At 48.0% G+C, this 23,278-nt stretch overlaps 2 protein-coding genes across 2 annotated transcripts; both read left to right on the top strand.

Moving 5' to 3' along the window:
* The first annotated feature begins 1,146 nt into the window (after positions 1–1,146).
* On the top strand, positions 1,147–10,851 carry LOC135904258 (serine/arginine repetitive matrix protein 1-like). Its single transcript, XM_065434882.2, has 2 exons — positions 1,147–5,331; positions 10,355–10,851. The coding sequence occupies exons 1-2, from the start codon at positions 4,753–4,755 to the stop codon at positions 10,583–10,585; spliced, it is 810 nt and encodes a 269-aa protein (XP_065290954.1). The 5' UTR covers positions 1,147–4,752; the 3' UTR covers positions 10,586–10,851.
* A 5,195-nt stretch (positions 10,852–16,046) lies between these two features.
* LOC135904301 (uncharacterized) lies at positions 16,047–22,788 on the top strand. The gene is made up of 2 exons (XM_065434927.1): positions 16,047–17,024; positions 22,300–22,788. The coding sequence occupies exons 1-2, from the start codon at positions 16,446–16,448 to the stop codon at positions 22,528–22,530; spliced, it is 810 nt and encodes a 269-aa protein (XP_065290999.1). The 5' UTR covers positions 16,047–16,445; the 3' UTR covers positions 22,531–22,788.
* Positions 22,789–23,278: the final 490 nt, after the last annotated feature.

The raw sequence follows: 23,278 nt of genomic DNA, 5'->3' as shown, positions 1-23,278 counted from the left end.
TGTAGAGCCGCTTGCGTCACGTCCAATCCAGTGTAAGAATTGTTGGAGATTCGGGCACAGTGCAGGAGGATGTAAGTCTAGCTTGCGTTGCCGCACCTGTGGGGATGGTCATTCTTCAAGTGAATGCTCTACTCAATCTCATAAGTGCTGCCTCTGTGGGGGAGAACACCCAGCAGACTATTCGAACTGCTCCACTCGCGCTCAAGAAATACAAATTCTTGAAATAATCGACCGCCGTCGTTGCTCCCGAAGAGATGCAATTTCAGTTATCAAAGACAGGGCCTTCGGATACTCTGGTGTTACAGCGCGCAACACTCCGAGCATGGATCTTAACCTCTCAGAAGCAATTGACTCTGCTGTGGAAAAAGCAATGGCTAAAGCGATGGATAAATTGATATCCAGTCTCTCTGACTGCTTAGCGCAAATCATTTCCAGTCACATGATGCAAATAATGCAGCCAACTAGGACACCAATGCAGTGCCCAGTATCTAACGCCACACCTCGAACGCCTAGCAACGAGGTAGAGACGCCTTCCACAGTTGAAGAATGTTCCACAGCGACTACTTCGCTAGTCCAAACACGCGAGGATGAGCCCTCTTATTCAGACACTGTTATTGTCACAGACATGGAACTTGACACTCGAGCTCCCAAACGTATGGGGTCCCCAATTTCAAAAACTATGAAACCAAAATCAAAAAAGAGTCAACCAACTCCTGTGCTTACAGAAAGTATTCTAAAGGCGGCAGTTGCCGCTGCTGTGCGTTCAACACCATTGGACAGTTGAAAGTGCTGCAGTGGAACTGTCGTTCTATATTTTCAGCTTCAACAGATTTATCTTGCCTATCTATTCAATTCAATCCAGATATCTTACTTCTTCAAGAAACGTGGCTTTCACCAGAGAAAAATTTTCATTTAAAAGGTTTTCGGTCCTTCCGATTAGATAGAGACTCGCGAGGTGGAGGATTAATGATACTTGTTTCCAGTAAAATTTGTCACAAGGCAAAAATTTTTTTTCAAATCATGGACTGCGACTGTGAAATTTTGGCCATAGATTTATGTCTCCCAGGATACCATCCATTTTCAATTATAAATGCTTACTTCCCCATCGGTGTGCAAAGTACGCGTCAACTTGATAGGGCTGTGGCTGCATGTAGAAAAGAAATTTTGTTTGTAGGGGATTTTAATTCACATCACGTGTCGTGGGGACAAAAAACAGATTTGTGTGGTAAGCGACTTTGGGAGTGGACTATTGATAGTCACCTTTCATGTCAGAACACAGGACAAGTAACGTTTGTTAGAGGACCCTTCCGTTCAGTGTTAGATTTGACATTTTGTAGCGCTGGCATCAAGGTGTTCTCGTGGGTAGCGGTTGAATCAGCAACCAACAGCGATCATCTTCCTGTGTCATTTGAAATCAATTGTCAAATAACATCTTTAGATTACAAGGCATGCACATTTATGGACCATACGAAATTTAAGACTTTCTTGCGTTCTGCCGTTTCGAAACTTGCCAATGCCAATGATAAGGAAATCGCTTCAACCATTTGCTCAATTCTAGAGGATTCCCGGAAGCAAGCTGAATTTGTCATCCCTTCGGCTAAAGGCACCGCTTGTCGTTGGTGGAATAATGAGTGTACGCGCGACTATAGAAAAAGAAAGGCCGCTTGGAAAACGCTTCTGCATAATCAGTGCCCGACCAATTGGAAAAACTACCAGTTTTATTCTGGTGTATTTAAGCGTACTGTTAATCGAGCCAAAGAGGAATACGATATTAGACATTACGATTATCTATCTAATTCAAAAAATAAGCGTGCTTTATTTTCATTCCTTCGAGCTAGAAAGGTGCTACCAACACCCTTAACATTAGATTCAATTGTTTTGACCCCGCAGGAACTGAGCGCCTCTCTAGAAGGGATTGCCGAAGGCTTAGAAAATCGATTTACGGCCAGGCTTCCGGCTATTCATTCTACATTAGGTCCTTGGGATGACTTTACTCCAATTTCCTTAGCTGAACTAAATGAGACTTCACTATGTTTACCGAATTCAGCCCCTGGCCCTGATGGCGTCACAAATGCAATGTTAAAAATACTGTTACAGGAATCGCCTAGCGTTCTTTTAGACCTGGTGAATTATTCAATTAAATATGCATGGATTCCGTTGCACTGGAAGCTTGCCAAGGTAATATTGATGCTTAAGAAACAAGAAGGAAGGTATGTACTAGAGAACATTAGGCCCATTGCGCTTACATCAAACGTAGTAAAATTCATTGAGAGGCTCCTTCACCGTCGCATCATGAAATTTGTTAATGATAATTCCCTTCTTAGTCCCTGTCAGATTGGTTTCAGGGCCGGCTGCTCCATCTGGCATGCCCACGTCGACTTAGAAAGCCGAATACAACTCGCTCGACGTCATAGGCAATACGCTGCCTTAGTGACGCTCGATATCGCTAAAGCCTACGACACTGTGGAGCACACAATATTGATCAATCGGTTAACTTCCTGTGGTGTTCCTGGGTATATAGTAGCGTGGATTCGGTCATTCTTAGGTGAAAGAGAATTCTATTGCTACGCAAGCAGCGTTTCTTCTTCTAGACACAAACAAACGAGAGGCGTACCGCAAGGCTCAGTTCTTTCCCCGGTACTTTTTAATATCCTCATGAGCACATTACCTTGTCATCAAGAAATAACTACTTATGTTTATGCAGACGATATTGCGTTTTTTGCATCTGCAAACGACATCCACACGCTATACCAGCGACTGCAAACTTACCTTTATGATCTGGAGAGGTGGTTAGATACTAGTCACTTCACCCTCAATGCCAGCAAATGTGCTGTTCTCGTATTTCCGATACGTGACATAGTGCACATTTCATTGTCTTACCACCTTCAAGACATACCACAGGTGGAATCTGTTAAATACCTCGGAATTATTTATAATGCCTCTCTCAACTGGCGCTCACACATAGATCATTTGACTGGGAAAGGTACTCGTGCAATTGGCATATTGCGTAGGCTGAGCAGTCGTCGAATAGGATTGAGAAGAGATACACTCCTAATGATATATCGTATGTACGTTCGCCCTGTATTAGAATTTGGTTGCGTGCTCTTCTCTGGAGCTCCAGCCTACATGTCCCGTCCTCTAATCCTCTTAGAAAGAGAAGCATTACGTCTGTGTTTAGGTCTTCCTAAATTTGTTGCAAATTCTATTCTTTATCTAGAATCGCGTGTTCCACCACTTCCGTGCAGGTTCCGGCTTTTGACGGTGCAGACGTTCTTAAGGATTTACGAATCACCACTGCGTCATCCCCAAATAATCTTTATTTCACAACCTGCGTTGTTTTTCGGTATCATCTGGCCGCGACTACATAATCCGCAAATTATATTTGTGCAAAAATTACTTGACTCTTTGGGCGTGCGCATATGCGATGTTCTTCCTATTACCGACAGAGCTGTTGCCACGGATATTCAATTTGATGACATCTTTCCTAATAATGCAAAATTACTTCCGCACCATATTCTAGACGGTATATTGCAAGATCATCTGAAAAACCTTCAAACAAACGTTGTAATTGCTACAGATGCTTCACAATGTGACGAAAAGTCAGGTGTAGGAATTTTTTCCCCGATTCTCGATTGGACATTTTCTCTTCGGCTGCCAGATTTCATACCGATTTTTTTAGCCGAATTCATGGCCGTGGTGCTGGCATTACGCAAATTAGGACCATCAATTACGTCAGCCGTGATAGTCACTGATTCTTTATCACTGTGCTCATCCCTTACTGCTTCTAGTGATTCTCGCGTGATGAGGACATTTCAATCATTGGTACCTGCTTACTTGAGAAGCGTGCGTTTGATTTGGGTGCCTGGCCATAAAGGACTAATCATTAATGAAATTGCAGACTATCTAGCCAAGGCATCGATAAGTGGCCCGATTCTTCCTTGCTGCCCTTTGACTGCTTATGTTACTGCAGCTAGATTTCGCAGGAGTATCATTATACAGTCAGTATCAGGCTCCGCAATTACTCACTCTGCGGATTACGGACATCTCCTGCACCCTTGGAACAGAGATTTTTGCCGAACACGGAAAATTGAAGTGTCTATCACGAAGCTGCGCTGCCGTGTACCTGCATTGAACTTCTACCTCCACAGGTCTGGTCTGGTCCCCTCACCATTATGCTCATTCTGTGGCGAAGCGGAGACAATCGACCATTTCTTGTTGTCTTGCAGACGGTTTTCTATTATAAGAAAACAACTACTCGAAATCCCGCTTCGCTCTATTGGTTTAACTTTATCAGTGCCTGTGATCCTGTCTTTTGGAGCCTCCATTGTTGGGTTCAGCAACAGAAATGTTTGCTTGGCGATCCAAAATTACCTCATTGAAACCAATCGATTTCCATGTTAGATTGATCGTTCTCCCTCCCAACCATAGCTTTTTTTATTATTTCTTATCTTTTATTGATTATTATTGTTTTTATTATTATTATCTTATACCCGGTTTTCATCTGATTATTTCCTTTTTTCTCCAAACACAAAACGTTTACTTTTAAACTCACACGCCCAAATGGTTAACTCCCTTGTTATCATTATTATTTTAGGCACCTAATTAAACCGCCCGATTCTTGGCCAATCCCCCACTGTGGGTATGTGCCACGGCCACTAAGGACAACAACAACAACAACAACGACTCCGCGAGAATGCAGCTCGCGTCTCGTAGCGTTCCCCTGCTAACGTTCCATCGCGCACCCAAGCCAAAATGCGGGCTTCTTCAGACAGCACCCTGTCGGACCAAGGTACTTCGTGTTCGACGCGTGCTGCAGCGCAGGTTAGTGGCCGGCGCCCAAGGGGACCCGCGCCCTTTGACGAGCCCGCCTCGCGGGGCTCGCGTAGCCCTTCGCCTCCGACAGCGCCGCCGAACAGACGCCGCTTTGTCGGTGCGCACACCGCGACGAAAGGTCGCCGAAGCAGATTGTCCCCGCAAGAAGTCGCGTCGCAGGAGGAAGAACCGACGCACAGCAGGCGGCTCCCTCTGGACCAGCCGGAGCCTCGGAGCAGACGTACCTTCGCGGCCACCGTCGGTTTCCACGGCCAGAGATCGCTGCTGCGCCGGAGCGCCTGGCTCCAGAGCGTCAGGTGGCTGGACGTGCCGTCAGCCGACATCAGGGGACGATTCCAGAACAGACGCACCTCCCCGCGCCGTTCGGGACGGCACCGCCAGCGCGTGAGGCGTCGCTCGCCATCGCGCCGGGAACGCCGGCAGGACTGCGGGCACGTCCGGAACCGCGAACTCCGCCGCTTGGCGCCTAGACTCGCATCGCAGTCCAGCCGCAGACGCGTAAGTTACCACTGGACACGAAATAGATAACCACTTAATCGATTAAGGCTGACAAAATGTTCTTTTAAAACTCTAACTCTTAACTAATTTTCGCTATATGAGGTTGACTAAGTAGCGAAAGAATGAAGGCTAACCTTCATTTAAAAAAAAAATCTCGTGGCTGAAAGTTTGGCGCCGGTATACGTCAGTGTGACGTCGGGGACATCAGAGAATTTTCTCCTATTTCAGTATTCGTGGTGGCACTGTACCAGTTCCCAAAAACGTCAGTTCAGTCTTATAATAGGGGTGTTCAGTATATAATCTAGACCACGTTTGCCGAAAAAAAAAGAACATGAACTACGCCCGAGCAGTTAAAGCCCAGGAACGTAAGGGCGAGCTGATGCGGGAGTCGTCACCCGTTTTTAGTTTGCACGCTTTTTATAGCTTGTCACGCATGTTCTCGGGGTACAGAGTGACTTTCTTAGTAATATATTTTAGGCACGTCATCTACTACAGCTCAATTTTATTTTTAGTATCCCTCTAAACAAGTTCCCTTGATAATTTGATACGCTTGGCCAGAAGCGGCCTATGCGGTCTACCCTCACTAGCTTGACGCAAGACTTGCTGTAATGGGCACCACACAACTGTCTGCAAACCTCGCTTTCTTTTTTGGCCACTGTTCTCAAAGTCTCTAAGTAATGCGGGAGAGACAAAAATGACACACAATTTCTTCTTTATTGTCATATTTGTCGTGTTTTTTTTTTCAGATGATTAGTACTTTCTTCCGAAGAGAAGTCGCAATGTTATTGCACTTTCTTTTAGCTGCATTTTAAGAGCGCTGTCAGCCTGGCCTCATCCGTCAGTTTACTGCTCCTGCGGCTGTTTCTACAAGTGTCAGCTAGATTAGCAACCCTCCTGAGGCCGCGTGCTGGGGATAGGTGAACTAGCACAATGCTTTCATTTTCCGCCGGCATATACAGTGGCTTGGGCCATACCATATCTGTATACCGAAGGTTAGACGTCACGGCGTTGCGTCTCAAACCACTCGCCAACGACAAGACATCAAAATAACGCCGATGGCAATTGTACTCTGCCGTAACGTTATATCGCCGCCTCCTCTGCTGCTCACTTAGTAAAGCTCCCTACACGCCGGCCTAGCGTCAGACAGGTGAGATGAGCCTGGAAGTCGACACCCAGGCACGCTCTAAAAGTTGAGGCCTTTAAAGTTTTACGCTATCAAATACCGGAGAGAAACGTCGCGCTGCAGCCGTTCAAACAACGTGAGAACAATGGGCAGCGCATGGATTTCTTTCTGTTATCTAACAACGCTTTATAAATAAAGGAAATAGTTGGACCGCGATACTGGAGTGATGTCTTTTCAGATGTCATTCTTTTTTTTTTTGCGCTTGAAGAGTGGTCAGAGTGACGCTTAACCCGCGTTGTAGACGGGATTAGCTGATTACGAACGGTGCGTGGTAAGATTTACCTTTAGTGGAGCGGAAGGCATCGCTACATCACACCGGCCCTGTGTGTTTTTTTTTATGGTTGTTTAATTCTGGTTAAATTTTCATTTCTCAAGCGCGAGTAATTGCTTTACATTCACAACTGGTTCGTTTCGTTAGATAAAACAATTTAAACACAAAACAATTTTGACCCATTTGATTATGCGCTTAGCTAAATTTAGATTATATTTGGGCAGTAACAGTCCCGCTCAAACTATATTTTGACATCGTAAGCAATTTAGCTTGTTTTTTCTTTCGATATAGTGATTTTGAGACAGTCAAAACGCAAAACACGGAAAAGGAACGAGGTTAATATGACCTTAAACTGAATTTTCGCAGTGACAGATGCTCGCTTGGGAATCCGGCTTTTGCATGAACGGATATTTTTTTTAAATTTAAATTATGGGGTTTTACGTACCTGCCAGAACCACGATCTGGTTATGGGTCATGCCGTAGTGGTGGACTCCGGAGTACATTGGACCACCTGGGATTCTTTAACGTGCAACTAAATCTAAGTACATGACTGTTATCGTGTTTTTGCATAAGCGGACTCCACTTGCGCGGTACCCTAGCGGCGAGCGCAGGAAACTTTTTGTACGGCGGTTCGCGGAGGGAATGACACGCGCGTATGGAATTTCGCGGATAGCTGGCAAGCTCATAGTCGAGGTGGACAGGAACTAAAGCTGCAAAACTCAAATGCCGAAGACGTATAATGTACATGTTTGCGCAAGTTCGGGGCAAGTGCTGTTGACCCACAACGGTATTCAATTAGGGTGCGGTCACATTTAGACGATAAGCGCCTGATTCTACCGGCGCCGAAACCAAGCCTGGAAGCGGTTCGCCAACAACCGTGTTTAGCGGCGAGAGTGGAGCTGTAGGAATACTGATACATAAAATCTTCGTCGCATTGCAAAGACTCGACAGCTTTTATCACCATGCGGACGAGGCTGATATGTTGCGGGTGAATGCTACACGAGCTGCTCGCTCTTAATGTTTGACCTGTTCTCAAATCGACATTTCGCATGTTCTCCACAAGAAATGTCCCAACGAAACTGTCGATTTCATTACTGATTCGTGGAGTACATAACTTCCCTCGACAGCGCCTGATTCAGCAGCGGAGCTCTAGCGCCAGAGAGCCAGAAGCGACCTGCAGCGGTAGCTGCAGTGGCAATGACGTAGCGCTGCTCAGCTCGAGGTCGTGGGTTCGACTCCGATCGACCCGGGTGGCCGCATGCTGAATGGGAGCGGAATGCAAAAAACGCTCGTGTAAAGCATTGTGTGCGCGTTAAATAACGCAAGACTGTCAAATCTAATCCGGAGCCCATTGTAGTACGGCATGCCTCATCATCAGGTGGTGGTTTTGGGCCGTAAAACCCCAGAATTTAGTACTCTAGCTGTTGCGAGCCAGTTGGCTCATACTGAACAAGTAATGTACTCGGCAGAATACAAGAAGGTCGCAAGGAAAAATAAGATCAGAACGCGGTGTGTTCTGCGCTATATCCTATCTTTATCTGTTTTTGTCCTTTGGGGAGGTTTTAAGGGATCAGAGAGGCGGATTCGTTTACATATGCGCCTAGGGCCAGTGATCGGCATTCGCTTCATGTACAGTGGAAGCCGTGCAGCGCTGACATCAAATAATGACGGAAGGTTGCAGGACACACAAGGTTGCATAGATTAGCAACATCGCATCGTTCGCGCCGGCTCGAGTGTTCTGTTTCTTCGCTTACAGTGTAAGTGTAGCGCATAAATGAGCTGATTCTCCGTCTTCGTATACACTCTGCGTTATGAATGCGGTTTACGTGTTCGATAGCATACTGTAGCGTTGTATGGACACCATGTGCTCATTGTCGTTCCTTTATGGAGCGTGTAGTTTTCTCGTGAAAGTACTGACGCCAGTAAACTGACACCGCGCGCTCTAGAAGCTGAGTAACGTGGTCGTTTTCCCTGCTGCATCGAAAGGGCAATCCCTTAATTATTGTCTCTTCGGCATAAGAGGCAAACAGTTCATCAAAAAATTTAATAACGTGTCACCATATCAATACGCACGTATGACGCAGGTATGTATTAACAGGAAATTCATTCAAGGAAGTGCTAATGAGGTCGAGTGGAAGCTAGCCTATATGGGAATGGGATGTTGGCACCGCGCCGTTTCCTTTATTCCCGATTTTTTTGTGTGCACCATACTAATTTGGGACTGGAGCTTGTTTTCGAATCAATAAGGTCTATACTAATTAACTATATGAAAAGCTTTCCACCGTCCTATACTTGCTCAACCTTCAGTTCATGAACGGAATCGACACCAACTCGAAGTTTATGTGGGCGGCTTTGCAAGCGCCCACACTTTGAAAGCGCGTTTCGATACTAATTGAGCCCGACAAAGTGTAAGTGCAAGGCAGGCATGGCGCCAATCACAATTCGATGCGATGTTCTCAGCGTCCAATCGCACGGCTTCTCGTTCTGCCGCAGCAGCAACTCCGAAATCCAGCGACGACTCGCGGTTGTCTGTCGCGCGAGAGTTGTCGTTAGTGTGTGCTGCCGAGAAAGCGACCCTATGGTCGCTTTCTCGGCAGCATGACGCATGACGAAATTACCGAAACGGCTGACAAAAGCAAACATTTAAGCCCACGCTTCATGCAACGTGCTGTGCGCGTCGTGAATTGTCGATGCTGTAGATATTGTTTCTAGCCGCGTACGCTAAAGTGTCACCACGGCGCAGTGATAAAGACGTTGGACGAAGTTCAGCCAAATCCATGGGTGCATCCCATAATTCCCATGTTTTGTTGACTGCCACACCTTTGGCGTGTGGAGACATTAATTATGTGAAACTCTATGATGACGTCCCACACACCATGGACTTCTCTAACCGGCGAGTCGAACGTCTCATGAACTCTCGCTTGAACCCTATTTCCGTTACGTGTCTCATGAGAGGGGACTGGTCAAGACCGCAAGATCACCCTCGCTGCAGCAGTTCTGCCGTACCCACGTGTTAACAAGCTTGCTACAAGTTTAACTGTTCAACGGGAAAGCTATAGATAGTGCATATTTACATGTGAAATTCTAATGCGCAAGTCACAAATAATCGTTGCACGAAAATGGTCACCGTGCTTACTCTGATGCTAGTTGACGACCGTCCCTTGTCCTCTCGAAGAGCTCCATCACTGCCTCGGCGATATATGGAGGCTTCTGGTCAGTAGACATGCCGCTTCCGCCATTTCTTTCTGGAAGCGAAGTGGTGACGTAGGTCGGGAGATTGCTCTGTGCAATGTCTCTTAATAGCACGGGGACTTGAAATCTAAGAGTTGTGGCGTGAAGCTGATTGAACACAGTGACCAAAAGAAGTATTTTTGAAGTATGCATAGCAACACTGTTAAGTTGTATGAGGCGGCACTCAACTGTAGCGTTAGCTTCTGCGCCTACTGCGCCCACAATAGCCTGGTTGCGAACTATATGAGGCATTCTTCTGGGGCATTTGCTCTGGCTTTCCTTTTATTTGTTAGTGCGACAGTGTGGTCTAGATTTCAATCATCTTCCATGGTGAGCAGGTGTCCTCCCCGAGCATCCTGTCGAGGGTACCGACGGTGATTCGCGTCGAGGAGCGCTCCGTGCCCAAGGCGACGCTGTACTCGGCCGTGTTCCCGTGCCTGGTCGGGATCGCATTCGTCGAGCTGGCGCTGGCGCGCAAGATGCGAGCGCTCGCTGCTCGCAAGGAGCCCACTATGAGGAGCCCGTCTGCTCGACGGGAGGCTGCCCCGAGCACGCGCGCCGCCTGTTGAGCACGCTGAACCCATCTGTCGACCCGTGCACCGATTTCCACACGTAGTACGTGCGCGGCGGGGACGAGCGTGCTTCCAGCCCGGGCGATGCGCTGGACCGCTTCTACGGACCCAAGGTCACGGTTCTGGCGACGAGTCTCTGCAGCCTGGTTTCGGCGCCGCGGTACATACGCTGCACATAAAGGGCTCACGGAACCACGCTCCATACTTTTCTCTCAACGTGTTTTTCTTTGAATAAAATAGCCGGTTTGACAAATACCAGTGAATTTCATAGTCTCGACATTCCTGGGGTTCCTTCTTTCTTTTCTTCCTTTTTCTTTTACTTATTCGTGCAGGCCTTCTTAAGGCTGAAAGGCATCGCACATTACCAGCTACTGACAGCACATACTTCAACTACGACCCTGCTGTTCGCATCTTCCGCTGTATACTAGCAGGTGAAGTTTGCTTGCCTATAGCCGCACTGAAGGGGCCACCGCTACGTTTTCTCTTTTTTTCTTTTAATTAGCTTAAACTGAAATGCAAACAACGCTTCCCTAAAAGTAAATACCGAGTTAACTCAACGATACTACAAATCCAGTCGCCTGTTTAAACAGGCCGATCTCGACAACGGTGGCGGCTAACACCATCTGACACAGCGAACGTGTGTGCGCTCCTCATAACGTAATCTGTAGGGTCTCCCAACTACCATGCAACAAGATTTCAAAATGTGCAAATCCCACGTAGCTGGACAGAACCAAGGTAATGTCGTTTGCCATTGCTTGGGATAGACCATCGTTTTTTTTTTTGCATCCAGCCTAATTACATAAGTAGGCTAAATTAATTAGTCAACTTCTCAAATATTATAATTAGATTGAAAGTGTCAAGGAGGAAATTGTAAAGCAACAAGGAAAACTCCCGCTACAGCTTTCTGTTGCTCAATACGTGCTATATAAAACAGCTTTTCCGAGACAGAAGGAAGCTCACGAACACAGGCAAAGTGCCTCGACCGGCCAGTCACGCGGCAACATTCCGTGTATTCGCGGGCTTCTCTCACGCTCGCAAAAACGCTTTTATGTAGCACAGATTGAGCAACAGAAAGATGTGTCGTGAGTTTTTCATGACGCTCTAGAATTTCCTCATTGACACTTTTAATCTAATTAAAATATTTCAGAAGTTCATTATTAAATTAACCCTAATGTAATTAGGCGGAATGTAAAGAAATAATCTGAGTTATCTCCGAGCCACGGCAAAGAACATTATTCGTTCTGTCCAGCTGCATGGCGTTTACATATTTTTAAATCTTGGTGTATGATAGTTAAGACACCCGGTATAGTTTCAGGTCATACCGACATGGCCTCTGCTCAAGTAAAAATGCCCCGAAATTTTAGAGCGCAGCTCCTAGGCGCCTCTTGCTGCGGCAAGCGTGGCCGTACGTCCTGCCGGTGGCCGATTTCTCCGCAGGCCTTGCAATACTGTACCGATCTGCGGTATGGGCGGCAACGTGTGTACGAGCCGGCCACCTTCACATAGAAAGGGATGTGCGGACCTTCGAAGGTGATAACTGCTGAGGTGGATTTGCGGAGCATCCTCGCATGCAGGATGCCACAGTTGTTGGCTGCCAGCAGTTCCGCAAGTCGTTTCTCCGTCGTACACCCAGTGAAGCCGTGCACGACTCCACGCACAGTTCCTGGGAGCGGTTTGATGTACGGCGTCATCTCGTATGTGGCCGCCCCAAGTTCGATGCCGTTGATGGAACCGAGTTTCCGTGAGTAGTCCTCGTCTGCGGTGCTGGCAATTATCAGGTTCTGTTTCCACTGCATTTGGATGGTTACGTTCGCGCAAAATTCTTTGAAAGGGGAACCACTTGCCCTTGCAAGTCCTTCGGTGATCTTCTCGTCCGGCCAGCTGGACAGTTTCATGCCGGTTCTTGGTCGGTATACCACCTTGTAATCATTCTCTGGCAGCGGCGGCGTCACGCGTCGCGGCGGTGGCTTGCCGTTGGTTCGGCTTCCCTGATCTTGCTGCCGTTGGTGGTTGCTGGTGGCTTGCATGCTTGCTTCTACTCTCGGGTTGCTCCTCGCGTTCAGTCCTCCTTGCTGGTTCTGGGGGTTTCCTTGCTTTCCTCCCTCTTGTATGCGGTTCTCGTTCGGCGCCTTCTTGTTTTTTCTTGCCTTGATTGCTTGGAACCATGGGCCAGCTTGACTCAGCGTCTTGCCGCTGTTCTCATCGAATTCCATGTTGCTCTGAACCACTGTGGAGTCTTGGCTATTGTTCTCTATGTCCATTTCGTGAGCACTGCCGTTCGTTTCCCCTGCCATTCTCGGTGCTCGCGAGGCCATGCGGGCCCGCTCCAGGGGCGCGTGCGGCGTTCGAAGAACGGTGTTCGAATATGTCGAGGTGCTCGTTGCTCGGTGCGTCAAGGTAAACAAATCTACTCACCGCGGTAATTCTGGCGACTTTCGATGCCGATTGCCTTGTTGAGTTAAGTGGCACAAAATCGTGAAGGTTGGTTAAGGTTAACCGCAATAACTCGCGACAAAAGCAGCAGCCCATGCGAAGCGCGTCCGCTCCACTCGGCCCCCTGGTGGCTTTCCTCTGGAATAGGGGGGAGAAAAATAAATTGGAAGCAATAATCAGAAAAGCCGTCAAGGCTGCGCTTGGTCTGCCTATGACTACGTCAAATGATATGTTGTTACGACTCGGTTTGCATAATACTTTATATTAAATTGCCGAGGCTCAGCGTATTGCACAGAGGGAGTGGTTGCTAGGTGCACCAGCGGGTAGGGATACTTTAGAGTCAGTTGAAGAATCGGTGGCTGTGTCGCACGATAGGGCGCCCCTACACGAGTTGAACGTGAACCTTAGGGCAAATATCATGGTTCGTCCGTTCCCGCGGAATGTGCACCCCGTGCACAATGTAGGGAGGCGGGTCGCGAGAGCTAGGGCTTTGTTGCGAGAGCCAAAGGATCAGGAGGAGGAGTCTGCTTTTGTTGACGCCACATGGATTAATGGTAAAAATGCTTATTCGGTGGTGGTGGTAGATAGCAAAGGGAGCGTTATAAATGCTGCTTCCATTTATACCCATGACCCGGGGGTTGCTGAACAGGTGGCTATTGCTCTAGCACTAATTGATTCAAGAAGAGTTTTGGTGTTTAGTGACTCGCGATCTGCGATTAAAGCCTTCTCGAGAGGACTTGTTGCGGAACCGGCTAACAGACTGATGCAGGGTAGGGATATCACTTCGCGTACAGTTACTTGGTTCCCTGCGCACATGGGGACAGTGTAGGGAGCCCCGCGTAACCTCAACGATGTGGCGCACAGGGAGGCGCGAGGATTAGTGTGCCGTGTACTCCCTGAAGGGGCTGGATCTCCCGCTCCTGAGTACAGGGACCAGCTGTTAACCTACAACGAAATCACCAAGCACTATTACCTAGGGCGCAGGGCATTCCCCCTGCCACATTCTAAATTAAATAGGCCACAGGCCTATTTAATTTAGAAGCCCTAGTTACATTAGGGCTTCTGCAGACACGTACGTACCCTAACCCGGTCATCATGAACAAAATTAATCCTGACTGCGGGGTTTCACTCTATTGTAGTAAGTGTGGGGGTTTGCTCGATTTAGAGCACATGCTTTGGCGCTGCTTGGCGTTGGCCGGTGATGGTTCTCGAGGTGAACAGTGATGGCAGCGGATGCTGCACAGTGAAGTGCTGGCGGACCAACTCAGGGCTGTCCAGAGGGCCCGTGTGATGGTAGAGGGGCTCGGCCTTTCTGTACCGACGTGGGAGCGGCCCGCATCAGTCCCAGACTGATCCCTCAGGACCTAAACAAAGTTATTCATACCATACCATACTCTAGGAAGAGAACAGCAGTTTACGATATGTAGCGGGGCACTGGAAGTAGTAAGGGAATACATCTACTTAGGGAAGGTAGTGACCGCGGATCCGGATCATGAGACTGAAATAATCAGAAGAACAAGAATGGGCTGGGGTGCGTTTGGCAGATCATGAACAGCCGATTGCCATTATCCTTCAAGAGAAAAGTATATAACAGCTGTGTCTTACCGGTATTCACGCACGGTGCAGAAACCTGGAGGCTTACGAAAAGGGTTCTACTCAAATTGAGGACGACGCAACGAGCTATGTAAAGAAGAATGACGTGTGTAACGCTAAGGGATAAGAAATGAGCAGATTGGGTGTGGGAACAAACGCGAATTAATGACATCTTAGTTGAAATCAAGAGAAAGAAATGGGCATGGGCAGGACATGTAATGAGGAGGGAAGATACCCGATCGTCATTAAGGGTTACGGACTGGATTCCAGGGGAGGGGAGCGTAGCAGGAGGCGGCAGAAAGTTAGATTGAGAAGTTTGCAGGGACAACATGGCCACAATTAGTACATCACCGGGGTAGTTGGAGAAATATGGGAGAGGCATTTGTCCTGCAGTGGGCGTAACCAGGCTGGTGATAATGATGATGATGATGATGATGATGACGTGCATATGGGGGGCACCATGGTAAATGTTATGGCGCAGTAACATGTTCGCTGATGAAAAACTCGCTTTTTCAAATTTCTCCACTCCGCTTTAAGCATTACATGCGGACAAGGTTTCAAAGAGAAGTCTTACGCGGCCCACTTTGTAAAGTGCGCAATGTGATAACAGGAAACTTAAACGTTTATTGCAACTCGTCAAAACAGACAGCTTCGCTTGAAGTTGGGTTGTAATTCTCCAATGTCGCACACATTTGATGTCTCTTTCCCTTGTGAATATTGCAAGTGGTCTATGTCAATTGTATTTAGTTGTGCATAACCGCGACAATACTATTACCTAAATCAGAGATACATATACGTTGTAGGCTTAAACACCAAATACAACTGTTTCTTTAATTATTAATATTGTTTGTACCAAATGTGCATTTCTTATGCGCGCCATACTGCTGCTACTGGGCAAGATCAGATACCTGTGTGAGCTACTCATTGTTTTTTGTCCTTGCATCAGCTGGACATTTTATATTGTTGCAATGAATAAATAAAAGTGAAATAATATTTCGCGCCCCTATGTTTCACCATGCGCGGTTACTAAATTTGTGAACTGATAGACGCATTTCCAGGCTCTTTCAATAATTGCAATAGTAAGTCGCAATATATATATATATATATATATAGGGTGAGCGAGAGAGAGAGCAACGTCAGATCGTTGATCGCTTGCGGTTTGCCTCCCCTCTCGAACAATTGTTTGTACGCCACTGGTCAGCGCAGCAGCAACAACCTCCTTCGCGTGAAACGACAGATCACGCGCGAATTCGCACCGTGTGTCTCTCACTCCTTCGCGATGCGCCTTCAGGCCTTTATTGCAGAGGAAACAGTCGCCGGGCATGCAGTTCAAATTAGATGGAAGGGCAGGCAGTACGAGAACGCTGGCGTGATGAGCGGCAACGGAGCCAGTTGTGCAAGAAGACGAACGCGCGAGCAGTGGCACGAGCGCGTTCGCGCCGTTTCGCCGAGAGGCGCAAAACGAGCAAGCTGTGGTAGACGACGACGATAAACGCGCGAGCCGTGTGGCAAGAGCCATTGCTGATGATGACAGCTGTTGCTCACATATTTGTTGGCGTACTGGAAGAATGCACGGAACCCTAGACATAAACAGGTTCGCTGTAAAATAAAACGAAGATTTCTTCGGAGACACGCCGTCAGTGGCGGTGACCACGGATGTACTAAGGTTTCTTCCCCTAGCATGCCTCCCGATCCTTGGCGAACCCCTCGTAGTGGGTTGTGCCACTTCTCTTCCGGCCAGCTAACCAACCGCCGCTCGAGACTCCGCGAGAATGCAGCTCGCGTCTCGTAGCATTCCACTTCTAACGTTCCGTCGCGCACCCAAGACAAAATGCGGGCTTCTTCGGACAGCACCCTGTCGGACGAAGGTACTTCGTGTTCGACGCGTGCTGCAGCGCAGGTTCGTGGCCGGGGCCCAAGGGGACCCGCGCCCTTTGACGAGCCCGCCTCGCGGGGCTCGCGTAGCCCTTCGCCTCCGACAGCGCCGCCGAACAGACGCCGCTTTCTCGGTGCGCACACCGCGACGAAAGGTCGCCGAAGCAGATTGTCCCCGCAAGAAGTCGCGTCGCAGGAGGAAGAACCGACGCACAGCAGGCGGCTCCCTCTGGACCAGCCGGAGCCACGGAGCAGACGTACCTTCGTGGCCACCGTCGGTTTCTACGGCCAGAGATCGCTACTGCGCCGGAACGCCTGGCTCGAGAGCGTCAGGTGGCTGGACCTGCCATCATCCGACATCAGGGGACGATTCCAGGACGGACGCACCTCCCCGTGCCGTTCGGGACGGCACCGCCAGCGCGTGAGGCGTCGCTCGCCATCGCGCCGGGAACGCCGGCAGGACTGCGGGCACGTCCGGAACCGCGAACTCCGCCGCTTGGCGCCTAGACTCGCATCGCAGTCCAGCCGCAGACGCGTAAGTTACCACTGGACACGAAATAGATAACCACTTAATCGATTAAGGCTGACAAAATGTTCTTTTAAAACTCTAACTCTTAACTAAATTTCGCTATATGAGGTTGATTAAGTAGCGAAAGAATGAAGGCTAACCTTCATTTAAAAAAAAAATCTCGTGGCTGAAAGTTTGGCGCCGGTATACGTCAGTGTGACGTCGGGGACATCAGAGAATTTTCTCTTATTTCAGTATTCGTGGTGGCACTGTACCAGTTCCCAAAAAAGTCAGTTCAGTCTTATAATAGGGGTGTTCAGTATATAATCTAGACCACGTTTGCCGAAAAAAAAAAAGAACATGAACTACGTCCGAGCAGTTAAAGCCCAGGAACGTAAGGGCGAGCTGATGCGGGAGTCGTCACCCGTTTTTAGTTTGCACGCTTTTTATGGCTTGTCACGCATGTTCTCGGTGTACAAAGTGACTTTCTTAGTAATATATTTTAGGCACGTCATCTACTACAGCTCAATTTTATTTTTAGTATCCCTCTAAACAATTTCCCTTGATAATTTGATACGCTTGGCCAGAAGCGGCCTATGCGGTCTACCCTCACTAGCTTGACGCAAGACTTGCTGTAATGGGCACCACATTCTGCAAACCTCGCTTTCTTTTTTGGCCACTGTTCTAAAAGTCTCTAAGTAATGCGGGAGAGACAAAAATGACACACAATTTCTTCTTTATTGTTATATTTGTCGTGTTTTTTTTTCAGATGATTAGTACTTTCTTCCGAAGAGAAGTCGCAATGTTATTGCACTTTCTTTTAGCTGCATTTTAAGAGCGCTGTCAGCCTGGCCTCATCCGTCAGTTTACTGCTCCTGCGGCTGTTTCTACAAGTGTCAGCTAGATTAGCAACCCTCCTGAGGCCGCGTGCTGGGGATAGGTGAACTAGCACAAAGCTTTCATTTTCCGCCGGCATATACAGTGGCGTGGGCCATACCATATCTGTATGCCGAAGGTTAGACGTCACGGCGTTTCGTCTCAAAGCACTCGCCAACGACAAGACATCAAAATAACGCCGATGGCAATTGTACTCTGCCGTAACGTTATATCGTGGCCTCCTCCGCTGCTCACTTATAGTAAAGTTCCCTACACGCCGGCCTAGCGTCAGACAGGTGAGATGAGCCTGGAAGTCGACACCCGCCGTGGTTGCTCAGTGGCTATGGTGTTGGGCTGCTGAGCACGAGGTCGCGGGATCGAATCCCGGCCACGGCGGCCGCATTTCGATGGGGGCGAAATGCGAAAACACCCGTGTGCTTAGATTTAGGTGCACGTTAAAGAACCCCAGGCGGTCGAAATTTCCGGAGTCCTCCACTACGGCGTGCCTCATAATCAGAAAGTGGTTTTGGCACGTAAAACCCCAAATATTATTATTATTGGAAGTCGACACCCAGACACGCTCTAAAAGTTGAGGCCTTTAAAGTTTTACGCTATCAAATACCGGAGAGAAACGTCGCGCTGCAGCCGTTCAAACAACGTGAGAACAATGGGCAGCGCATGGATTTCTTTCTGTTATCTAACAACGCTTTATAAATAAAGGAAATAGTTGGACCGCGATATTGGAGTGATGTCTTTTCAGATGTCATTCTTTTTTTTTTGCGCTTGAAGAGTGGTCAGAGTGACGCTTAAACCGCGTTGTAGACGGGATTAGCTGATTACGAACGGTGCGTGGTAAGATTTACCTTTAGTGGAGCGGAAGGCATCGCTACATCACACCGGCCCGGTGTGTTTTTTTTTATGGTTGTTTAATTCTGGTTAAATTTTCATTTCTCGAGCGCGAATAATTGCTTTACATTCACAATTGGTTCGTTTCGTTAGATAAAACAATTTACAATTTAAACACAAAACAATTTTGACCCATTTGATTATGCGCTTAGCTAAATTTAGATTATATTTGGGCAGTAACACTCCCGCTCAAACTATATTTTGACATCGTAAGCAATTTAGCTTGTTTTTTCTTTCGATATAGTGATTTTGAGACAGTCAAAACGCAAAACACGGAAAAGGAACGAGGTTAATATGACCTTAAACTGAATTTTCGCAGTGACAGATGCTCGCTTGGGAATCCGGCTTTTGCATGAACGGATATTTTTTAAAATTTAAATTATGGGGTTTTACGTACGTGCCAGAACCACGATCTGGTTATGGGTCATGCCGTAGTGGTGGACTCCGGAGTACATTGGACCACCTGGGATTCTTTAACGTGCAACTAAATCTAAGTACATGACTGTTATCGTGTTTTTGCATGAGCGGACTGCACTTGCGCGGTACCCTAGCGGCGAGCGCAGGAAACTTTTTGTACGGCGGTTCGCGGAGGGAATGACACGCGCGTATGGAATTTCGCGGATAGCTGGCAAGCTCATAGTCGAGGTGGACAGGAACTAAAGCTGCTAAACTCAAATGCCGAAGACGTATAATGTACAGGTTTGCGCAAGTTCGGGGCAAGTGCTGTTGACCCACAACGGTATTCAATTAGGGTGCGGTCACATTTAGACGATAAGCGCCTGATTCTACCGGCGCCGAAACCAAGCCTGGAAGCGGTTCGCCAACAACCGTGTTTAGGGGCGTGAGTGGAGCTGTAGGAATACTGATACATAAAATCTTCGTCGCATTGCAAAGACTCGACAGCTTTTATCACCATGCGGACGAGGCTGATATGTTGCGGCTGAATGCTGCACGAGCTGCTCGCTCTCAATATTTGACCTGTTCTCAAATCGACATTTCGCATGTTCTCCACAAGAAATGTCCCAACGAAACTGTCGATTTCATTACTGATTCGTGGAGTACATAACTTCCCTCGACAGCGCCTGATTCAGCAGCGGAGCTCTAGCGCCAGAGAGCCAGAAGCGACCTGCAGCGGTAGCCGCAGTGGCAATGACGTAGCGCTGCTCAGCTCGAGGTCGTGGGTTCGACTCCGATCGACCCGGGTGGCCGCATGCTGAATGGGAGCGGAATGCAAAAAACGCTCGTGTAAAGCATTGTGTGCGCGTTAAATAACGCAAGACTGTCAAATATAATCCGGAGCCCATTGTAGTACGGCATGCCTCATCATCAGGTGGTGGTTTTGGGCCGTAAAACCCCAGAATTTAGTACACTAGCTGTTGCGAGCCAGTTGGCTCATACTGAACAAGTAATGTACTCGGCAGAATACAAGAAGGTCGCAAGGAAAAATAAGATCAGAACGCGGTGTGTTCTGCGCTATATCCTATCTTTATCTGTTTTTGTCCTTAGGGGATGTTTTACGGGATCAGAGAGGCGGATTCGTTTACATATGCGCGTAGGGCCAGTGATCGGCATTCGCTTCATGTACAGTGGATGCCGTGCAGCGCTGACATCAAATAATGACGGAAGGTTGCAGGACACACAAGGTTGCATAGATTAGCAACATCGCATCGTTCGCGCCGGCACGAGTGTTCTGTTTCTTCGCTTACAGTGTAAGTGTAGCGCATAAATGAGCTGATTCTCCGTCTTCGTATACACTCTGCGTTATGAATGCAGTTTACGTGTTCGATAGCATACTGTAGCGTTGTATGGACACCATGTGCTCATTGTAGTTCCTTTATGGAGCGTGTAGTTTTCTCGTGAAAGTACTGATGCCAGTAAACTGACACCACGTGCTCTGGAAGCTGAGTAATGTGGTTGTTTTCCCTGCCTCATCGAAAGGGCAACCCCTAATTATTGGCTCATCGGCATAAGAGGCAAACAGTTCATCAAAAATAAATAACGTACCAGCATATCAATACGTACAGATAAACGCAGGTATGTATCAACAGGAAATTCATTTAAATAAGTGCTAGTGAGGGCGAGTTGAAGCTAGCCTATACGGGAATGAGATGTTGGCACCACGCCGTGTCTTTTATTTCCGATTTTTTTTGTGTGCACCATACCAATTTGGGAAGAGTGCTTGTTTTCAAGTCGATATGGTCTATGCTAATTAACTATAAGAACAGCTTTGCACCATCCTATACTTGCTCAACCTTCAGTTCATGAACGGAATCGACACCTGCTCGATGATTCTGTGGGCGGCTGTCGAGTGCTGAAGTAGGTGCATTTCAACTTTGAAGGCGCGTTTCGATACTAATTGAACACGACAATGTATAAGTACAAGCCCAGGCATGGCACAAAACGCATTTGAATGTGAGGTTCTCGGCGGTCGACCGCACGGCTACTCGTTTTCCCGCAGCAGGTGGCCCGAAATCCTGTGACGACTCGCAGTTGTCAGTCGCGCCAGAGTTGTCGACGGTGTATGCTGCCCAGGAAGCGTCGATTGACGCATAACGAAATTACCAAAACGGCCGACAAACTCGTAAACATTTCAGCTCACGCGTCATCCAACGTGTTGTCCGCGTTGCGAATTCTCAATGCCGTAGATTTCGTTTCTTGTGGCGTAGGCTAAGGTGTTGCCATAGTGCTGTGATAAAGACGGTAGGCGAAGTTCAGCCAAATGCATGGGTACAGTCCATCAATCCCATGTTTTCTTGACTGCCACACCTTTGGCATGTGGAGATATTAATTATGTGAAACTTTATGATGACGTCCCACATACCATGGACTTCATCTAACCGGCAAATCGAACTTGTCATAAAATCTCGCTTGAACCCTATTTCCGTTACGTGCCTCTTGATAGGGGACCGGTCAAGACCGCAAGATCACCCTCGCTGCAGCAGTTGTGCCGTACTCGCGTGTTAACAAGCATGCTGCAAGTTTAAATGTTCAACGGGAAAGCCATACATAGTGCATATCTACATGTGGTGTTCTAATGCGCAAGTCACGAATAATCGTTGCACGAAAACGATCACCGTGCTTACTCTGATGCTAGTTGACGACGGCCCTTTGTCCTCTAGAAGAGTTGCATCACCGCCTCGGCAATATATGTAGTCACCTAGAGCGTAGGCATGCCGATTCCGCCAGTACTTTCTGGAAAAAACGTGGTGACGTAGGTTGGGAACTCGCTCTGTGCAATGTCTCTTAATAGCAGGAGGACCTGAAATCTAGGAGTTGTGGCGTGAAGCTAATTAAACACAGTGACGAAGAGAAGTGTTTTTGAAGTATGCATGGCAACGCCCTTAAGCTCTATGAGGCGGCAGTCAACTGTAGCGTCAGCTTCTGCGCCTACGGGCTCCCACAATAGCCTCGTTGCGAACTATATGAGGCATTTTTCTGGGGCATTTGATGCCCTGGCTTTCCTTTTATTTGTTAGTGCGACAGTGCGGTCTAGATTTCAATCATCTTCCATGGTGAACAGGTGTCCTCCCCGAGCATCCTGTTGAGGGTACCGACAGTGATTCGCGTCGAGGAGCGCTCCGTGCCCAAGGCGACGCTGTACTCGGCCGTGTTCCCGTGCCTGGTCGGGATCGCATTCGTCGAGCTGGCGCTGGCGCGCAAGATGCGAGCGCTCGCTGCTCGCAAGGAGCCCACTATGAGGAGCCCGTCTGCTCGACGGGAGGCTGCCCCGAGCACGCGCGCCGCCTGTTGAGCACGCTGAACCCATCTGTCGACCCGTGCACCGATTTCCACACGTAGTACGTGCGCGGCGGGGACGAGCGTGCTTCCAGCCCGGGCGATGCGCTGGACCGCTTCTACGGACCCAAGGTCACGGTTCTGGCGACGAGTCTCTGCAGCCTGGTTTCGGCGCCGCGGTACATACGCTGCACATAAAGGGCTCACGGAACCACGCTCCATACTTTTCTCTCAACGTGTTTTTCTTTGAATAAAATAGCCGGTTTGACAAATACCAGCGAATTTCATAGTCTCGACATTCCTGGGATTACTTCTTTCTTTTCTTCCTTTTTCTTTTGCTTATTCGTGCAGGCCTTCTTAAGGCTGAAAGGCATCGCACATTAGCAGCTACTGACAACACATACTTCAACTGCGACCCCGCAGTTTGCATCTTCCGCTGTATACTAGCAGCTGAAGTTTGCTTGCCTATAGCCACACTGAAGGGGCCACCACTACGTTTTCTCTTTTTTTCTTTTAATTAGCGTAAACTGAAATGCAAACAACGCTTCGATAAAAGTAAATACCGAGTTAACTCAACGATACTACAAATCCAGTCGCCTGTTTAAACAGGCCAATCTCGACAACGGTGGCGGCTAACACCAGCTGACACAGCGAACGTGTGTGCGCTCCTCAACGTAATATGTAGGGTCTCCCAACTATCATGCAACAAGATTTCAAAATGTGCAAATCCCACGTAGCTGGACAGAACCAATGTAATGTCGTTT

This window comes from Dermacentor albipictus, chromosome 2 (genome assembly GCF_038994185.2).
Source record: "Dermacentor albipictus isolate Rhodes 1998 colony chromosome 2, USDA_Dalb.pri_finalv2, whole genome shotgun sequence".
Classification (NCBI taxonomy): Eukaryota; Metazoa; Arthropoda; class Arachnida; order Ixodida; family Ixodidae; genus Dermacentor; species Dermacentor albipictus.
Note: the sequence above shows the minus strand (reverse complement) of the source record. Positions and strands in the feature narration are given on the sequence as shown.